This window comes from Bufo gargarizans, chromosome 2 (assembly GCF_014858855.1).
Source record: "Bufo gargarizans isolate SCDJY-AF-19 chromosome 2, ASM1485885v1, whole genome shotgun sequence".
In the NCBI taxonomy this organism is placed as follows: domain Eukaryota; kingdom Metazoa; phylum Chordata; class Amphibia; order Anura; family Bufonidae; genus Bufo; species Bufo gargarizans.
The window spans coordinates 410466104-410486575 of NC_058081.1; the positions used below are offsets into that span (position 1 = coordinate 410466104).

Consider the following 20472-nt stretch of genomic DNA (forward strand, 5'->3'; position numbering starts at 1 on the left):
AGGGATTCTCTGAGGAGGTAATTTCCACTTTGATGAAAAGTAGGAAGGAGGTGACGAATGTTATTTATGCACGAGTATGGAGAAAGTTTCTGTCCTTTATAGGCGCAGAAGGGGTTTCCTGGCCATTAGATTTTTCTGTAGTTCAGGTGTTGGATTTTTTACAGAGGGGATTGTCCCTCGGGTTAGCAAAGAGTACGCTAAAAGTGCAGGTGTCAGCTTTATCGGTTCTGGGGAGAAGAAGTTTGGCCATGGACCCTTGGGTGGTTAGGTTTTTTAAGGCAGTGGATAGGATTACGCCAGTAGCAGGGCCTAGATTTCCTCCCTGGGACCTTAACTTAGTGCTTAATGTCCTTACCAGACATCCCTTTGAACCTCTAGCCTCTTGCTCGGTTAAAGTACTTTCCCTTAAGCTAGTTTTGCTGGTAGCTTTAACATCAGCCAGAAGGGTTGGGGAGATTCAGGCCCTCTCTATTAACCCCCCTTTTATGTCCATCAGAGAGGACAGAGTGGTTCTCAGACCAGATCCTGGTTTTATGCCGAAGGTTCCTTCCAGGATTAATAGGGGTCAGGAGGTAGTTCTCCCAGCTTTCTTTTCAGAACCAAAAGATGACAGAGAGAAGGAGCTGCATTCTCTGGATGTCAGGAGGTGTATTTTGCAGTACCTGGAGGTGACTAAAGACTGGAGGAAGTCCTCTGCCTTATTTGTTCTGTTCGGTGGGGCTAGAAAAGGTAATACTGCCTCTAAGGCTTCTATTGCCCGGTGGATCAGAGAGGCTATATATATCCTTGGCGTATTCAGTATCCGGTGTGTCTCCCCCTATTTCTGTGAGGGCTCACTCCACTTCTTGGGCAGAGAGGGCCAGCGTATCTATTGAACAGATCTGTCGGGCGGCCACCTGGTCTTCTCCGTCCACCTTTTATAAGCACTATAGGCTTCAGCTTGACTCTATTTCTGACCTTCTCTTTGGCACTAAGGTTTTTAGTTCTGTCACCCACCCTGAGGATGATCTCTGAAATCTCTCTCTAAGGTGCTGTCGTGGGGGAGGGGAGAAATGATGATTACACTTACCAGTAATCGGATTTTCCTGACCCCACGACAGCACCTCTTTATTCCCTCCCTATTGGTGTAAGTCTGTGTGTTCAAGGGGGTTGCAGAAGAAAAAAAATAAAAATAAAAAAAATATATATATATATATATATATATATATATATATATATACACAGTATGTAAAAATTAAACTAACGTAAGGGAGAGTCCCTCTCATGCTCTGGAAACTCACTGAGGTGGGAGAGCGGCTCCACCTTTTTATGCTGCAGGTTTCCTGTCCTGGGGCGGAGCCATCTCTCTAAGGTGCTGTCGTGGGGTCAGGAAAATCCGATTACCGGTAAGTGTAATCATAATTTTTTTGATCATTCATTATAACACTTTATGGGGCAAGGTGACCAAAAAATGGGTTGTTTTAGCACAGTTTCTATTTATTTATTTTTACAGCGTTCACCTGAGAGGTTCAGTCAAGTGACATTTTTATAGAGCAGATTGTTACGGACGTGGCGATACCTAATATGTATACTTTTTCTTATTTATTAAAGTTTTACACAATAATAGCATTTTTGAAACAAAAAAATTATGTTTTAATGTGTCCATGTTCTGAGAGCTATAGTTATTTTTTATTTTTTGAGAGATTTTCTTATGTAGGGGCTCATTTTTTGTGGGATGAGGTGACTGTTTTATTGGTACCATTTTGTGGGACATATGCGTTTTTGATCACTTGGTGTTGCACTTTTTGTGATGTAAGGTGACAAAAAATTGCTCGTTTTGACACAGTTTTTGTTTTGTTTTGTTTTTTACGGTGTTCACCCGAGGGGTTAGGTCATGTGATATTTTTATAGAGCTGGTTTTTACGGACGTGGCAATACCAAATATGTCTATTTTATATTTAAAAAAAAAAAATGTATTCCTTACTTGAGGAATTTTATTTTTGCATGTGAAACCTTTTTTTTTTTTTTTTTTTTTTTTTCCAACACTTTATTTTTTTATTTTACACTTTTAGTCCCCCATAAGGTCATACAAGACCTCTGGGGGACATTTACTTCACTTTTTCTTTTTTTTTTTCACTGTTGATTTCTCCTGTAACTGGGGCTGACATAGTAGCCCCAGTTACAGGAAAAATACACCCCCCAGAGAGGCTGTACAGCGCAATACAGCGCTGTACAGCCTCAGTGCAGGGCTGATCGAGGTCTGTGAACTCACACAGCTCCTGCACTCTCCGCTCCCGGCGGTCACATGACCGCCGGGCCGGAACAGGAAGCGCATATTGCTTCCTGTTCTGCATACACAGCGCTCGGTGAGCGCTGTGTATGCAGCGATCTAGAAGGCAGGGACACCTGGGTACTGTCCCTGCCTTCTCTGACAGCAGACAACCCGATCAGCAGCTGCACGATTAGCGTGCAGCTGTAGTTTCTGAACGGACGTTTTAAAACATCCATTCAGAAATAGAGATCCACCTCCCATCCTATGGGTGGACGGGAGGTGGTTAATATGGGTATAGTTAAAAAAAAAAACATCACTACGGTCATATTGGAGTAATGACCTTTTACATCACATGCACCATTATGCCTAGGGCCCAATGCAAAGTTCTCCTGAAATTTCAGCATTATAACAATAATGCAGATGGTCTACCCCCTAATGATCCTAGATATGATTCTTTACACACAATTCGGACCATTATAGATCATCATAATCTCAAGTTTGCCCAGGTATTCAACCCTCAAAGGCATCTTTCCATTGATTAATCCCTTGTGCACTTCAAGGGCAGACTGCATTTTTGCCAATACCTGCTCAACAAACGGGATATGGATGGCATCAAAATCTACAAATTATGTGAAATCCAAAGTGGCTATACACATAAATTCAGAGTTTACGAGGGAAAAGATTAAAAAATCGAACCCCCAGAGTGTCCTTCTTCCCGTCCGGCAAAATAGTATGGACTTGATTCACTCCGTGCTAAGTCAAAGGTACAACTTGTACCTTGACAACTTCTACACAAGTGTCCCACTACTGAAATGCCTGTTTTTCAGAGACACTGTTGCATGTGGAACTATCAGAGAAGACCAAAAACATCTGCCTAAAAAAAAATTTTTTATAGACCAAAGAATAAAGGTGAGGGGAAAGCAGGCAGTTTGCAGTGATAACATGATGCTTGTTAAGTACAAAGCCAAGCGTGATGTCCTTGTAGTAACCATACATACTGAGTAACCATACATAATGAGATCTATCCCTGTCCCAGTTCATGGATCCACAGAATCAGCCCCCAAGCCTGTGTGCATTCAGAACTATAATAGGTTTATGGGAGGGGTGGATCTGTCAGACCAGGTACTGCAACCATACACTGCTCTTTGCAAAAATTGGGCGTGGTATAAAAAAATTGGTAATATACTTGATGCAAATAGCCCTATATAATGCCTTTGTAATATACAGAAGTGCAGGAAACAGAGGATAATTCCTGTTCTTTCAAGAAAAAGTAATAAAGACCATTTTATTTGGGGAACAGGAAGGGGAAGGGAGCAGGGCCACAGGAAGTGAGAGCAGAATAGTACAAGTACAGCATTTCCCTGGGGTAGTTCCCCCCACAGAGACATAGCCACAAAAAAGTGTCTGGTATGCTTCAGAAGCAGAATCGGGAAAGACACAATTTACAGTTGTGAGACATGCTCCTCAAAGCCTGATCTTTGCATAAAAGATTGTTTTAGAATCTACCACACCTCTGTTGACTTTAACTAAACCCCCTTTGATCATTTTGTCAAAACTCCCTGTATGCTGGTAAAAATTATATTTAATTCCCTTTTTTTTATGACTATAAATTCCACATTTCAATTGGAATTCTAAGAAAGCAAAGCTAAAAAATCTTCTGGGCTGCAGCCAGTGTTGTTCCTTATACTGCTGCAGTCACTAGCCTCAGCAGTGTACAGTGCAAGACTGCGGAGGCTGCAGCAGTAATTGAAATGTCACCACTGCAGTAAATCAATATGTCATTGGCTGCAGTCCCAGGGAAGATTATAGTGCGGCGACACTTTATCAGAGTGGGTCCAGGAATGGATTGTCCTTTAGGGGTTGTCCTGACTATTGAAAAAAAAAAAAACTAATGGTAGACAGCAGTAGTGTTCAAGATAATAAAAACCTTTATCGCTGAGGCCATTGATTGACTGCAATGGTCTCATGACCAAGAACGGGTCCATGCCACTTCCAGTCTGAAGTTGACTGCCGAGAGCCATAACACTGGAAGACTGGTTGATTTGAAAGGTAAGGATTTTTTAACACACTGCTGCCTCCCATTAGTTTATTGTTTAGGCCAGACAACCCCTTATAATAATTACCCCTTCCCGATCAATGACGTAATATTACGTAATAGTGGGAAGAGACTTCCTGCAATTTGACGTACTACTATGTCATTCTGATCGGACGGGCACCAGAGCGTTGTGCAGAGGCATTGGGACCTCGGAGTTTCAGCCCCTGCTGTCTCCTATTCAACAGTGTATTGTAACAGATGTATTGTAAGGCCTTGCAAAGGGGAAGGGGAAATCCCAAAGTGGGGGGGGGGGGGGGATATTTTTAATAATAAAAAAAAATTAAGTTTCAAGTAAAAACAAACAAAAAAAAAAAACACCTCTTTCCCCTGATTTTATGGTAAAAAAAAGATGAAAAAACACGCATATGAGGTATCGCCAGGTCCGTTATGGCTTGCTCTATGAAAATATCACATAATCTACCCTATCAGATAAACACATAAAAAAATAAAAGCTGTGCCCCAAAAAATAAAAGCTGTGCCCCAAAAAAATTTGTCACCTTACAACAGTACAACAATACTAAGTGATCAAAAATCGGATGTATCCCAAATTAGTACCAATCAAACCGTCGCCTCATCCCGCAAAAAATTAACCCCTACAAAATACATTCTGTAAAAACAAAATATAATTAATCTGTCAGAAAATGGAGACACTATAACATGATTTTATTTGTTCCAAAAATGCTTTTGTTTAAAACTTAAATTTTGAAAAGTATACATATTAGGGATTGCCACGTCCATAACGACCTGCTCTATAAAAATATCACATGACCTACCCCCTCAGAGAAACGCCGTAAAAATAAATATATAAAAACTGTGCCAAAACAACCAATTTTTTGGGTCATCTTGCCCCATAAAGTGTAATATTGAATGATCAAAAAATCATATGTACCCAAAAATGGTACTAATAACAAAAACGAGCTCCTGCACAAGACGATCGGCAGAGAAATTTAAAAAAATATGGCGTTCAGAAAATGGAGACACAAAAACATAATTTTTTTCAAAAATGCTTTTTATGTAGAACTCAAACAAACGAAAAAGTAGACATATTTGATATTTTCGTGAACATAACATCCTGCTCTATAAAAATGCCACATGACCTATCCTGTCAGATGAACATTGTAAAAGACAACAAGTAAAAACTGTGCCTTGTCTCACAAAAAGTGTAATATAGACCTATCAAAAATCATATGTACCTCAAAATAGTAACAATAAAACTGTCACCTTATCCCGTAATTTCCAAAATGGGGCCACTTTTGGGGAGTTTCTACTGTAGGGTGCATGGTGGGGGGTTGGGGGTAGGCTTCAAATGTGACAGTGTCTAAAAACCAGTCTAGTAAAATCTGCCTTCCAAAAACCATATGGCTCTCCTTTTCTACTGCACCCTGCATGTGCCCTTGCATCAGTTTATCATCACATGTGGGGTGTTTCTGTAAACTACAGAATCAGGGTAATAGATATTGAGTTTTGTTTCTTAACCCTTCATGTGTTACAGAAAAAAAATGATCAAAATGGAAAATCTGCCATTTTCCTTTAATTCTTGTGGGCCACCTAAGGCCCCTTTTACACGGGCGAGAATTCCATGCGGGTGCAATGTGTGAGAGATGAACGTATTGTACCTGCACTAAATCCGGACCCATTCACTTAAATGGGGCTGTTCAGATGAGCGGTGATTTTGACGCATCACTTGAGAAATGAATGGGTCTGCGTGAAAATCGCAAGCAAGTGCGGATGTGCTGCGATTTTCACGCATGGTTGCTAGGAGATGATGTAAGTAAATTGATGAAAGTCAATTTACTGTATTATTTTCCCTTCTAACATGTTTGTTAGGGAAAATAATAGCATTCTTAATATAGAATGCTTACTAAAATGTGGCTTTAGACGTTAAAAAATAAAATAAATAACTCGCCTCCTCCTGTTGTTCGCGCAACATTTTTTAACCCCTAAAGACACATTTCAGTAAGCATTCCGTATTAAGAATGCTATTATTTTTCTTTATAACCATGTTATAAGGGAAAATCAAATATACAGGACACCTAACCCAAACCTGAATTTCAGTGAAGAAGTCCGGGTTCGGGTCTGGGTACCACAATCAGTTTTTTATCACGTGTGTGCAAAACGCATTGCACCCGCGCAATAAAAACTGAAAATCGGAACGCAATCGCAGTCAAAACTGACTGCAATTGCGTACCTACTCGCACAATTTTCCCTGATCTGGACCTAATCCGGATTTGCTTGTCTGCAAGGGGCCTAAGGATTCACAAAGTTTGTAAAATCAGTTATGAATAACTTGAGGGGAGTAGTTTCTAAAATTTGGTCATTTATGGTTAGTTTCTACTATGTAAGCCTCACAAAGTGACTTCAGAACTGAACTGGTCCTTAACCTCTTAAGGACACAGGGCGTACAGGTACGCCCTGATGTTCTGGTACTTAAGGGCACAGGGCATACCTGTACGTCCTGTGTATTTTCGATCACCGCCGTGCGGCTGGTGGTGATCGGAATAAGGTACCTGCTCAAATCATTGAACAGGCACCCTGGGACATACGCACCCCAAAATAGTGCCGTCATTTCATCCTGCAAAAATCATACCCTACCCAAGATAGTCGCCCAAAAACTATGGCTCTCAGACTATGGAGACACTAAAACATGATTTTTTTTATTTTTTTATTCAAAAGTGAAATCATTGTGTAAAACTTACATAAATAAAAATAGGGTATACATATAAGGTATTGCCGCGTCCATAATAACTTTATAAAAATATCACATGACCTAACCCCTCAGGTGAATACAGTAAAAAAAAATAAAAAATTTTGGTCTCCTTATATCACAAAAAGTGTAATAGCAAGCGATCAAAAAGTCATACGCATCCCAAAATAGTGTCAATCAGTCATCTCATTCCGAAAAAAATGAGCCCCTACACAAGACAGTCGCCCAAAAAATAAATGTGGAGACGCTAAATAATATATATTTTTTTTTTAATGCTTTATGTAAAACTGAAACAAACAACCCAAAAAAGTAGTCATATTTGATTTAGTCGCGTCCGTGACGACCTGCTCTATAAAAACCCCACATGTTCTAACCTGTCAGATGAATGTTGTAAATAACAAAAAAATAAAAACGGTGCCATTTCTCAATACCTTGCCTCACACAAAAAGTGTAATATAGAGCAACCAAAAATCATATGTACCCTAAAATAGTACCAACAAAACTGCTACCCTATCCCGTAGTTTCTAAAATGGGATCACTTTTTTGGAGTTTCTACTCTAGGGGTGCATCAGGGGGGCTTCAAATTGGGCATGGTGTAAAAAAAAAACAGTCCAGCAAAATCTGCCTTCCAAAAAACGTATGGCATTCCTTTCCTTCTGTGCCCTGCCGTGTGCCCGTACAGCAGTTTACGGCCACATATGTGCTGCTTCTGTAAACTACAGAATCAGGGCCATACATATTGTTTTGTTTGACTGTTAACCCTTGCTTTGTAACTGGAAAAAATTTATTAAAAGAAAAAATCTGCCAAAAAAGTGCAATTTTGAAATTTTATCTCCATTTTTCCATTAATATTTGTGGAACACCTAAAGGGTTAACAAAGTTTGTAAAATCAGTTTTGAATACCTTCAGGGGTGTAGTTTCTAGAATGGGGTCATTTTGGGTGGTTACTATTATGTAAGCCTCACAAAGTGACTTCAGACCTGAACTGGTCCTTAAAAAGTGGGTTTTTGAAAATTTCTGAAAAATTTCAAGATTTGTTTCTAAACTTCCAAATCTTGTAACATCCCCAAAAAATAAAATGTCATTCCCAAAATGATCCAAACATGAATTTGACATATGGGGAATGTAAAGTAATAACTATTTTGGAGGTATTACTATGTATTACAGAAGTAGAGAAATTGAAACTTGGAAATTTGCTAATTTGTCAACATTTTTGGTAAATTGGGTATTTTTTTTATAAATAAAAATGATTTTTTTTTTACTCCATTTTACCAGTGTCATGAAGTACAATATGTGACGAAAAAACTCTCTCAGAATGGCCTGGATAAGTCAAAGCGTTTTAAAGTTATTCACACATAGCGACACTTGTCAAAAAATTGCCTTGTCCGTAAGGTGAAATATGGCCGTGTCCTTAAGGGGTTAAAAAGTGGCTTTTGTAAATGTTCTTAAACATTTTAAGAATTGCTTCTAAAATTCTAAGCCTTTTAACGTCCTAAAAAATACACTGACCAAAAATATAAATGCAACACTTTTGGTTTTGCCCCCATTTTGCATGAGCTTAACTCGAAGATCTAAAACATTTTCTACATACACAAAAGACCCAGTACTCTCAAATATTGTTCACAAATCCATCTCAATCTGTGTTAGTGAGCACTTCTCCTTTGCCAAGGTAATCCATGCCACCTTACAAGTGTGGCATATCAAGGAGCTGATTGGACAGCATGAATATTGCACAGGTGTGCCTTAGACTGCCCACAATAAAAACACACTCTGTGTGAGGGGGGTTGTGGGGGGCAGAAAACCAGTCAGGATCTGGTGTGGCCTCTATTTGCCTCACGCAGTGCAACACATCTCTGTCGCATAGAGTTGATCAGGTTGTTGATTGTGGCCTGTGGAATGTTGGTCCACTCCTCTTCAATAGCTGTGCAAAGTTGCAGTTTATTGGCAGGAACTGGAACATGCTGTCGTATACGCCGATCCAGAGCATCCCAAATGTGCTCAATGGGTGACATGTCCGGTGAGTATGCTGGCCATGCAAGAACTGGAATGTTTTCAGCTTCCAGGAATTGTGTACAGATCCTTGCAATAAGGGGCCGTGCATTAGCATGCTGCAACATGAGGTGATGGTCGTGGATTGTGCCTCAGGATCTCATCACGGTATCTCTGTGCATTCAAAATGCCATCAATAAAATGCACCTGTGTTCGTTGTCCATAACATACGCCTGCCCACACCATAACCCCACCGCCACCATCGGCCACTCGATCCACAACGTTAATGTCAGCAAACTGCTCACCCACACGACGTCACACACACTGTCTGCCATCTGCCTTGAACAGTGAAAACCGGGACTCATACGTCAACAGAACGCCTCTCCAACGTGCCAGATGCCATTGAATGTGAGCATTTGCCCATTCAAGTCGGTTACGATGACGAACAGTAGTCAGGTCCAGACCCCGATGAGGATGACGAGCATGCAGATGAGCTTCCCTAAGACAGTTTCTGATAGTTTGTGCAGAAATACTTTGGTTATGCAAACCGATTGTTGCTGCAGCTGTCCGGGTGGCTGGTCTCAGACAATCAAATTCTCTGAAACGCCTTTGGAGACAGCTTATGGTAGAGAAATGAACATTCATTGCACGGGCAACAGCTCTGGTACACATTTCTGCAGTCAGCATGCAATTGCACAATCCCTGAAATGTTGCGACATCTGTGGCATTGTGCTGTGTGATCAAACTGCACATTTCAGAGTGGCCTTCTATTGTGGACAGTCTAAGGCACACCTGTGCAATATTCATGCGGTCTAATTATCACCTTGATATGCCACACCTGTGAGGCGGCAAAGGAAAAGTGCTCACTAACACAGATTTAGACAGATTTGTGAACAATATTTGAGTATTTTGTGTATGTAGAAAATGATTCAGATCATACAAAATAGGAGCAAATTTATATTTTTGGTCAGTGTAAAATGACATTTTCAAAATGATTGTAGACATATAGGAAATGTTAAGCAATACATATTTTATGATGTATCACTTTCTGTTTTAAAAGCAGAGAAATAGAAATTTAGCAAATTGGGAATTTTTCATAAATTAAAGGTGAAATATATTCACTCATTTATGACTGACGTGAAGTACAATGTGTCACTAGAAAACGGTCTCAGAATGGCTTGGATAAGTAAAAGGGTTCCAAAGTAATTACCACATGAAATGACACGTCAGATTAGCAAAAAATGGCCTGGACTTGCTATGAAAACTGGACCGGGGTTGAAGGGGTTAATCCTTTCCAGCCATTTTTCACCTTCCTGACACTGTAATTTTGCAAATCTGATGTGTCACTTAATGTGGTAATAACTTTAGAAGCTTATACTTATGCAAGCGATTCTGAAACAAATTTTTCGGGGCATATTGTATTTCATGTTAGTGGTAAAAATTGTGTTGACATATTTTACCTTTATTTATTTTTAAAAAATAAAACATTTACAGTTTGGAAAAGTTTGCAATTTTCTAAATTCAATTTCTCTGCTTTTAAGACAGATAGTGATACCTTACAAAATAGCTATTACTTGCAGCGGATGTTAGGAAGGGGTTAAGGTATTGGGTTGCGCTGTTACAGATATGTAAATTTGAATTATAAGATACATATGCATTTGCACATTTTTAAAGGAATGTTTATTACAAATTTCAATTCTTAATGGAAATTACAAATAAATTAACAGCTCAGCGTTAACAATCCCCTTTCTGTGGGGCAGGTCAGTACACACTGATAGTGTCAGACAGTTTATTTTAGTGTAATAGTAATGCCAAGTTTATTGTTAAATTGGAATAACAGAAAATGGTATAATGCAGATAAAAAAAAAAAAGTATTTCATGTAAAGTACAAATATTTGCTGAAACAGATATTTCAGAAAGGTTGGAGGAAGGGGTTTATGTGCGCTAGGAGAGGGAAAGTTGAGAGCAGTTCTGTGATCCCAGACTGGCTGGGGGTTGCCCTTCTCAGGACACTCTAACAGTGTCCAGACTTCACTGATATGCAGCTAAGGGTACTTTCACACTTGCGTTAAACTTTTCCGGTATTGAGTTCCGTCCTAGGGGCTCAATACCGGAAAATAACTGATCGGTTTATCCTAATGCATTCTGAATGGAAAGCAATCCGTTCAGTATGTATCAGGATGTCTTCAGTTCAGTCACAGTGCCGTTTTTGGATGGAGAAAATACCGCAGCATGCTGCGGTATTTTCTTTGTCCAAATTCCAGAACGCTTGCCGGAATCCAGCAACGCAAGTGTGAAAGTACCCTAAGAGATGGAGCAAGTAACATAGTACATAAGGCCGAAAAAAGACATCTGTCCATCCAGTTCGGCCTGTCATCCTGCAAGTTGATCCAGAGGAAGGCAAAAAAAACCCTGTGAGGTAGAAGCCAATTTTCCTCACTTTAGGGGAATAAATTCCTTCCCGACTCCAATCAGGCAATCAGAATAACTCCCTGGATCATCTCTATCTCTAGTAGCTATAGCCTGTAATATTACGTTCCAGAAATACATCCAGGCCCCTCTTGAATTCCTTTATTGTACTCACCATCACCACCTCCTCAGGCAGAGAGTTCCATAGTCTCACTGCTCTTACCGTAAAGAATCTTCTTCTATGTTTGTGTACAAACCTTCTTTCCTCCAGACGCAGAGGATGTCCCCTCGTCACAGTCACCGTCCTGGGAATAGTGAACTGAAAGAGCTATATTTATATATGTCCTGCAAAAGAAACTGTAGGATTTCAGATCTCCCCAAAGCCATATTGGAGGCAACCCTGGTTCAAGCAGAGTTATAGCAACAAAAGCAGATCATGACCCACTCCGTGTATGCACTAGCGATAGGCCAGCATTATACAGGTGAAACTTTGAATACCGTGCAAAGTTTATTTATTTCAGTAATGCAACTTAAAAGGTGAACCTAACATATGAGATAGACTCATTATATGCAGAGCGAGATATTGCAAACCTTTATTTGTTATAATTTGGATGATTATGGCTTACAGCTTATGAAACCCCAAAGTCACAATCTCAGGTACCCTTTGCTCAGGGGTATGGATTAATTAGCTGACTAGAGTGTGACACTTTGAGCCTAGAATATTGAACCTGAATTTTTCGAGTTTCGCTTGTATATGAATCAGTTGTGGAAACAACTTTGTAGTTATATGCAGACTTGTAGCACTTGACCCCCTGCTGTAATACTGAGGAACTTTTTCACTTGGGGTTACAATTTTAATACAATTCTTAATAAAAGTTACGTTTTACCTCAAATTCGCTAATCCTTAATGCTCTTGAGCTCATTGAATGATCTGGGACAAAGTAGAGGAGGAGAACAATTTACTCTCCTACCCATATAGGTATATTTCAGAAAGGCTGACAAGTCATCTTTAACATTCTGACATTCTTTAAATGTAGCTACTGTTTTTAACAATCTTAACATCACAGTAATATTAGTTTTTACCAGTATGGTATTGGAAATGTATGTGAATATCCTTTAATACTAATGTTTCATCATCTTTCAGCTCCTATTGAACCCATGCCCACTGGTCAGGTTGCCTTGGATTATTTGAAGCTTTTTGTTAATCCAACGTTACTTTCTGGACTTATTGACCTTTGCAAGAAGAAGCCGTCAGACCCATACGTATGTTATCCTTATTTTAGAGTGAGACCGTAATTGGAATTACTCTTTAATGTGATTGTACAAGATATTTAAAATTTTTTGCAGGGAACAGGGGTCTTTGTAAAAAATTTTAAAAATGTATTCACCTTTAAAATATACCTCTCTGCCACTTTGGTCCCTGCGGCTCAGTAATCTAGACCTGTACTTATGTTATGTTCTTCATTCACATAACTGCTACAGTCACTAGCTTTAGCAGTCAAGTGTGCATGAAAGACGTGACGGCTGAGGCCAGTAACTGGCTCCAATGTTAGCGGGAATTATGAATGGCGCATGACCACTGCAGGCCCAGTGGAGATCAAAGCTGCTTGCGGGGACCAGACATTTTAGTAGGTTTTTGTTGTTGTTCTTTTGTTTTTAACCCATTTTTACCTATATTTACCTATATTTTACCTTGTATTGAAATATATATATATATATATATATATGTATACACACTAGCAGAAGGACCCGGTGTGTGTCATTAAAATACATGGGCAGTATCCACTATAACAGTGATATCTACAGTACCCCACCCCTTTAACAGTGACCTCCACAGTGGCCGCCCCTTTATTAGTGACCTCCACAATACCCCATCTTGTTAACAGTGATTTCCACAGAGCTCCGTTCCCTTAAAATGAGATCTACACAACAGTCCACCCCCTTAACAGTGACCTCTACAGCACTCTGTCTTTTAACACTGACCTCCATAGCGGACTGTCCCCTTAACTGTGACCTCCACGGTTGCCTGCCCCCTTAATAGAGACCTCCACAGCGCACGCCCCTTTAACAGTGACCTCCACAGCATCCCGCCCCCTTAACAGTGACCTCTACAGCAATCTGCCTCTTAACACTGACCTCCATAGCGGACAGTCCCCTTAAATGCGACCTCCACAGCAGCCTGCCCCTAGGGTGGGCAGAGCATTGTGCTGTCTGAGGGAGTCTCCCTGCAGCTCACGCTCTCACCCCTGCATCTGACAGAAGTTGATTTCTACCTTCGTTTTTTCAATCCCCTTTGGCTGCAGCGTGGGAGGGGGCGTGGCCTAACCGGGTCAGGGGCGTTGCTTAGTGGGACCTGGGGCCGGGGATTTTAAGTCTGTCTTTTGAGGGTGCTTGAATGGCCACGCTACCTGCCCCCTTGAACTGTGACCTCCATAGCACTCCACTCCCTTAACCGTGTCATCCACAGCACCCTGCAGCATTGATGAAAAGTGGCTGGGTTGTTATGGAAACCTGGTGTAAAATTAAAGTTTTGTCTATACACTACAAATGTTTGATGTGAGCTCCATTGGTGACACAGCAGATGTCTAGGAGGTAGTCCAGTTCTGTCCAGACACTTGCCAGGACAGCATATCCTCGGATACGAACTACACTTTTTTAGTGATGCATAATCTCCAGTAGTTTACATCCTGTGGCTGGGAGAGGGGTCTTGGGGAGCGTGGTTTGGCAGATACAATGACTTCTTGATCTAGCCCCCACAGAAAGAAGTTGCAAGGAGTTAGAGCTGGTTATCATGGAGGCCAGAGTAACACTAGTGAATCACTTATTTCTCCACTTCCAATTCAGTCCAAGTAAAGTTTAATTCAGGTATTGGCAAAGCACCATCTTGCTAATAGAGGATGATTTCCAGGCAGGAGTGGCCAATGATAGTATCCTCAGCAAAAAAGAAGAGACCGTAGACTTTGTGTCTGCTCATTGCACAGAACATGTTTACTTTGGTTGAGTCCCTCATGTACTCAATAAGTGCATGTTGGTTTTCTGAGCCCGAGATTCTATTAGCGATTGATTTTCCCACTTCGGTGATAGGTAGCCTGATTGCTTAACACCAGTTTGTCAGTGAATTTATCTTCTTTCGATTGGCCTTTAGTTCTACTGTCCGTGCACGGTGCCCTCCTGCTGTCCCCTTTGTGCGACTCACCAAGCCATGTTTCTATGCTGCTGCCTCTATGCTCCTTCTGGATTCTCCCTTAGGGCGAAAGTACACTCACCTCTGGCTTCCTAAACCTTTCACAACCAATAGCTGAAGGCCTTTGTTTATTTAATGCGCCTCCTCCAGGCAGGGGGTGTCTGAGCTTTAGCTTCCCTGTTGACCAGCAAAGGTGTTTGACAGTCTACTGCAATTGTGATTTACCTGCGTTTCTCCTTTATTATTTACTTTCTGTGTTCCTACTTGTCACGTACCGGGGACCAGACCAGCCCACGTGACGAGGGTTGCCCAAGCCCTTCAGGCCGATTCACCTCACGTCCTCACTCGCTGTTACGCCCTGCGCCGAGCCGTAACTCGAGCATAAATCGCCACCTGAAGCCTGCAAGCACACCGACGCACTAACACGAAACTTTCACTGCCACCACCCGTCACCACACACACACACGGTAGTAAGCCTCACAGAAAACAACATACAGCCTCAGACTGCACACACACTCTTCATGGAGCTAACAGGTTCTTAAGGTTACAAGACAAACCATCAAACTTTTAGGTTTAATGTATTAAAAATAGACAGCACTTGGTTACAAAAAATAATTAACAAGAGACATACATTCACCTAAAGAATTATTAGGAACACCTGTTCTATTTCTCATTAATGCGATTATCTAGTCAACCAATCACATGGCAGTTGCTCCAATGCATGTAGGGTTGTGGTCCTGGTCAAGACAATCTCCTGAACTCCAAACTGAATGTCAGAATGGGAAAGAAAGGTGATTTAAGCAATTTTGAGATTGGCATGGTTGTTGGTGCCAGACTGGCCGGTCTGAGTATTTCACAATCTGCTCAGTTACTGGGATTTTCACGCACAACCATTTCTAGGGTTTACAAAGAATGGTGTGAAAAGGGAAAAACATCCAGTATGCGGCAGTCCTGTGGGCGAAAATGCCTTGTTGATGCTAGAAGTCAGAGGAGAATGGGCCGACTGATTCAAGCTGATAGAAGAGCAACGTTGACTGAAATAACCACTCGTTACAACCAAGGTATGCAGCAAAGCATTTGTGAAGCCACAATACGCACAACCTTGAGGCGGATGGGCTACAACAGCAGAAGACCCCACCGGGTACTACTCTTTTCCACTAAAAATAGGAAAAAGAGGCTACAATTTGCACGAGCTCACCAAAATTGGACTGTTGAAGACTGGAAAAAATGTTGGCTGGTCTGATGAGTCTCGATTGCTGTTGAGACATTCAAATGGTAGAGTCCGAATTTGGCGTAAACAGAATGAGAACATGTATCCATCATGCCTTGTTACCACTGTGCAGGCTGGTGGTGGTGGTGTAATGGTGTGGGGGATGTTTTCTGGGCACACTTTAGGCCCCTTAGTGCCAATTGGCCATCGTTTAAATGCCATGGGCTACCTGAGCATTGTTTCTGACCGTGTCCATCCCTTCATGACCACCATGTACCCATCCTCTGATGGCTACTTCCAGCAGGATAATGCACCAAAGCTCGAATCATTTCAAATTGGTTTCTTGAACATGACAATGAGTTCACTGTACTAAAATGGCCCCCACAGTCACCAGATCTCAACCCAATAGAGCATCTTTGGGATGTGGTGGAACGGGAGCTTTGTGCCCTGGATGTGCATCCCTCAAATCTCCATCAACTGCAAGATGCTATCCTATCAATATGGACCAACATTTCTAAAGAATGCTATCAGCACCTTGTTGAATCAATGCCACGTAGAATTAAGGCAGTTCTGAAGGCAAAAGGGGGTCCAACACTGTATTAGTATGGTGTTCCTAATAATTCTTTAGGTGAGTGTACATAAATGGCAAACAATAGTAAAATAAACAGGAGAAAACAAAGAAAGTTCTAATACTTAGCAGTTGTGTGGTAAAAGTCCTTTCCTCCCAGGAGATTTGGGCAGAATACTGGTGCACAAACCAATTCGATTGAATCTCCCACTTTGTGACACCCAAATATCCAGGGATTGCATGTTTATGCCTTTCCTCCAGGGGCAGGCCTGAGGGGGATTTTCCCTCCCACCTCTGATTCAGCCCCTCTGGCCGGACTTTATTACCCTTGCAGCCGGCCCACTGGCCATCTAGGGAACAGGTAAGAAAATATCAAAAATATATTCTCCCAGTTGCCCTGGTTAAGATACAGACCCCAGACCTTCTTCATAATTCATATCTCATCGTTCCGAGTCCTAGCATATCAAACGAGACACGTCCAGGACGCTCGGAAGATGAGATCCTTATTTTAAGAAGATAAAGGCGAGTTGATATGCCATGTCTGGTGTCCATGTAATGCTCCCATCATACCAGATTTTGGGGACATCCGATCCCTCCTGAACAACTGATGAGGCATTACTAATTATTGTTCACTCTCTGGTTAGGAATCCCCCATGCTGAGACAAGGCACTGGAGAGGCTGCTTTTCTCCTGTCCCAAGTGTGACAAACAACCAAGCCCATCCTGGTTAGCATCTATGTGCTAACTAACCCACAGTGGAGCAGTTTGCTGTTTTCACAGGTATGAGGCAGACATCTTGGCACTAGATGCAGCCTTCAACCAATTCATCAATGGCTGCTGGCTTGGCAATACAAATACATAAATATGTGAATGTGAATCACACTGGACTATGTTGCACTACTACATATACCCATAAAACATATAATATCACAGCAAACATAACTTGGAATAAGACAGTCCTTATTCCTGACACTACTATCCTTTAAGATTCTGTTTCCATCTTGCCTGTGTGCTCCTGCACATTACAGTCCAAGTTTAGTTCCAGTTTAAGTTAACCCAGCCTGTCTTTCCGGTGTCTGTTAGGGTGAGTACACATCACCGTTATGGATTCTGTTATGGATGGTTATATTCATAAGACTGAGGTCAAAACGGAAGCCTTTAAGAGGCATTCTGTTTTGATTCTTCATAATACAAGTCTTTGGGCAGCATAACGGATCCATCCTGGTTTCCATTATGCAGGAGTCAAATCCTGCATAACAGAAACCAGGACGGATCTGTTATGCTGACCACAGACTTGTATTATGATGGAATGCAAAACGGAAGCCTTTAAAAGACATTCTGTTTTGCTTTCCATCATAATTGAAGTCTATGGGCAAGAATAACGGATCCGTCTGGTTTCCGTTATGCAGAACGGAAAAAAAGTCCTGTTGGCAGGACTTTTTTTTCTGTCTTACATAACGTAAACCAGATGGATCTGTTATGATTGCCCATAGACTTCAATTATGACAGAAAGCAAAGGCTTAAAAGTAAAGGCTTCCGTTTTGACTTCCGTCATACGGATTACATTATTTTACATTATAACCATGTTATAACGGAAAACAATAGCAGAATCCATAACGGTGATGTGAACTCACCCTTAATTGTGTGCTACCTGGATCTCAAAAACCAGCATTAAAGCCTTGGTTTATGTTAAGACTGTGCCTGCAGTTTTCCTGTGTTTTTGGTGTGTTTTCTATATCCAGACCTCCCGGTGCTTTGCACCAGGGTCCCTGACCCAGTGGGTCAGCTGCCAACTACATCGGGACTATCCTAGAAAGAGTGGCTGTCTGGTTGCCAACTCACATCCCTATATAGGTGTTAAAGGCTGAATACAGGGGAGGCGCCAGAATAACGCCCTTAAGGTTAGTCCTACACCAAGCTGGTTATTTGGCACAGTGGGTTCACACTCGCAGATCCGTAACAGTAAACCTAGGCCATTGGCTTTTTAGAGGTCTTCCAAGTGCTTGATAACTAGTGTGCAAGATGGAAACAATTACTGTTGTATTTACACCATGTGTCATTCCAACTGGATTATTTGACTGCAACAGCAGTGGTACCGCAACAACCTGCAATTACTGCAGCCACTGTACAGTCTCTGCACCTCGTCTCCTCTGGAAAGACCAGACCCAAATTATCTCCTCTCCCACTCCCATGCTATTATGGCGGTCCTAAGTCTTGCCATGGCTTTCTAAACTTATGTAAAATACATTTGGAGTTATTTCTGTATCAATTCCTGATGGAACGGTCCAAAGTGGCCATTATTATTTCCCATCTTGGTGTAGAAGCCCTGGCATTGGCAAATACTATTTGGGAGAGGAATAGTGCTATTACTAGTAACCTACAACTTTTGCTGGATTCTTTTTATAAACTTTTTGCAGCATCCTCCCAGCTCCATCTCTGCCATACTGTATGCTAGTATGCGATTCGGTTTCATACCATGGCCTCAGAACTGGCGTGGAATGGTGACTCATTGCTCGCAGCCATTTGGGAGGGGCTCTCTAGTGGAATCGAGGATGAGTTAGCAGGCTGGGACATTCCAACCTCCCTGTATGCCCTAATAACTCTTGCTACCTGAATAGATACCCGATTTCATAAACGTGCCTAGTAGATAGGTCAAAAGAAAAGAACCTTGCTTTGTGAGGAGGAACGCAGGCGCAGCTTTGCCAATGAAATTTGTTTGTATTATAGAGGCAATGGTCATTTTGCCTGTACCTGTCCCAAGAAGCCAGAAAACAGGCTTCAAAGTCTAGGGTCAGTAGGAGAGGCGACCCTGGGCAAATAGAAGTCCTCTTCATCTTTGACTTTGCCAGCGTCTTTGTCGTTTGAGGGTAATCGGTTCTCTATGGTGGCCCCCTTTGAGTCTGGTTCAGCAGGTAGTTTCCTGCATCAGGCAGCTGTGGCAGACCGGTACTGGTTACCAGTTTGACATCTCAAGAAACCCATTGATGGGAGAGCTCTGTTTAAGTTCATAAAAATTTTCACTTAACTCTTTGAATTAAAAGTTGGAGTTCTCCTCTTTGAGAAGATATCATGGTGCTGCCAGAATTGTCTAACTCTTCAGTTGGGGCTACATAATCCTGCTCTGGATTGGAATTCCATAAAGGTTCTTCTTTGGGGACTAGCCTGCCAAAAGAAATGTCTTGCCTCAGTTCAGCCAACTTGAAGGACTTGCCTGTGGCCTACCAGAAATTTGCATACGTTTTGACAGAAAAGAGGCAGAAACCCTACCACCACAATAATCATGTGACAGTCCAATAGACCTGGTCCTGGATCCCCACCCCCTTGTGGCTGAGTTTATCCCCTGTAACCTACTGAGACTCAAACAATATCGGAGTACATTAAGAAAAATATGAACTGGTTGCTGGTGCCGGATTCTTTTTGGTAAAAAAAAGACTGTTCTCTTCATTCATACCTGTATATCGATTACTGAGATCTCAATATCATCACTATCAAGAACAAATATCTGCTACCACTTTTTTTCAGAGTTGTTTAAGTTGACTGCTGGGGCTTTCCTAACTCAAAAATCTTATTCCGGCTGGATGTTAATATGCAATTTTTCACTGCTCCGGTGATCGAGAACGCCGGTGATCTGGAATAGTGGCGGTATATTCTTGAAGGCGTAAGTCATCCAGTGGTGACCCTGCAAGTCATTGTAAAAGTCATGGATTTTTGGTTTGTCATCTGGTTTCAGATCTTGACAAACTTGTAACCCTTATGGGTTATAATACTCACGTTTTCGTAAAATACAGCACACTGTGGTTTGTTTTAGTTCCATACTAGTCAGTCTGGTCTACTTTCTACAGTTATGCTCGTCCAGGTCTCAAATCTTGAGCACTGTCTCTTCCAAAGTCTTTGGGAGGCTCTGACTTTTCCCATGACATAAATAGCCAGCAGTTTAGAATTACTTACCCAGTGTGAAGTGTACTTTCTGTGCGGAGAACATTTACCAAATGTATTCTGTAAATATTTGCTGTACTGTCACAACAGATCCCATTTTGCAAATTCTAACAATTGAAAAGCATTT

General features: G+C 41.4%; 1 protein-coding gene across 6 annotated transcripts in view; it reads left to right on the forward strand.

Moving 5' to 3' along the window:
• The window catches only part of NME5 (NME/NM23 family member 5), a 108116-nt gene that overhangs the window by 83712 nt on the left and 3932 nt on the right, over positions 1-20472 (forward strand). For all 6 annotated transcript variants that reach the window (XM_044277782.1, XM_044277785.1, XM_044277784.1 and 3 more), the window contains exon 6: positions 12593-12711. In XM_044277782.1, the coding sequence (XP_044133717.1) occupies positions 12593-12711 (119 nt within the window). The remainder of the gene's footprint in view (positions 1-12592; positions 12712-20472) is intronic.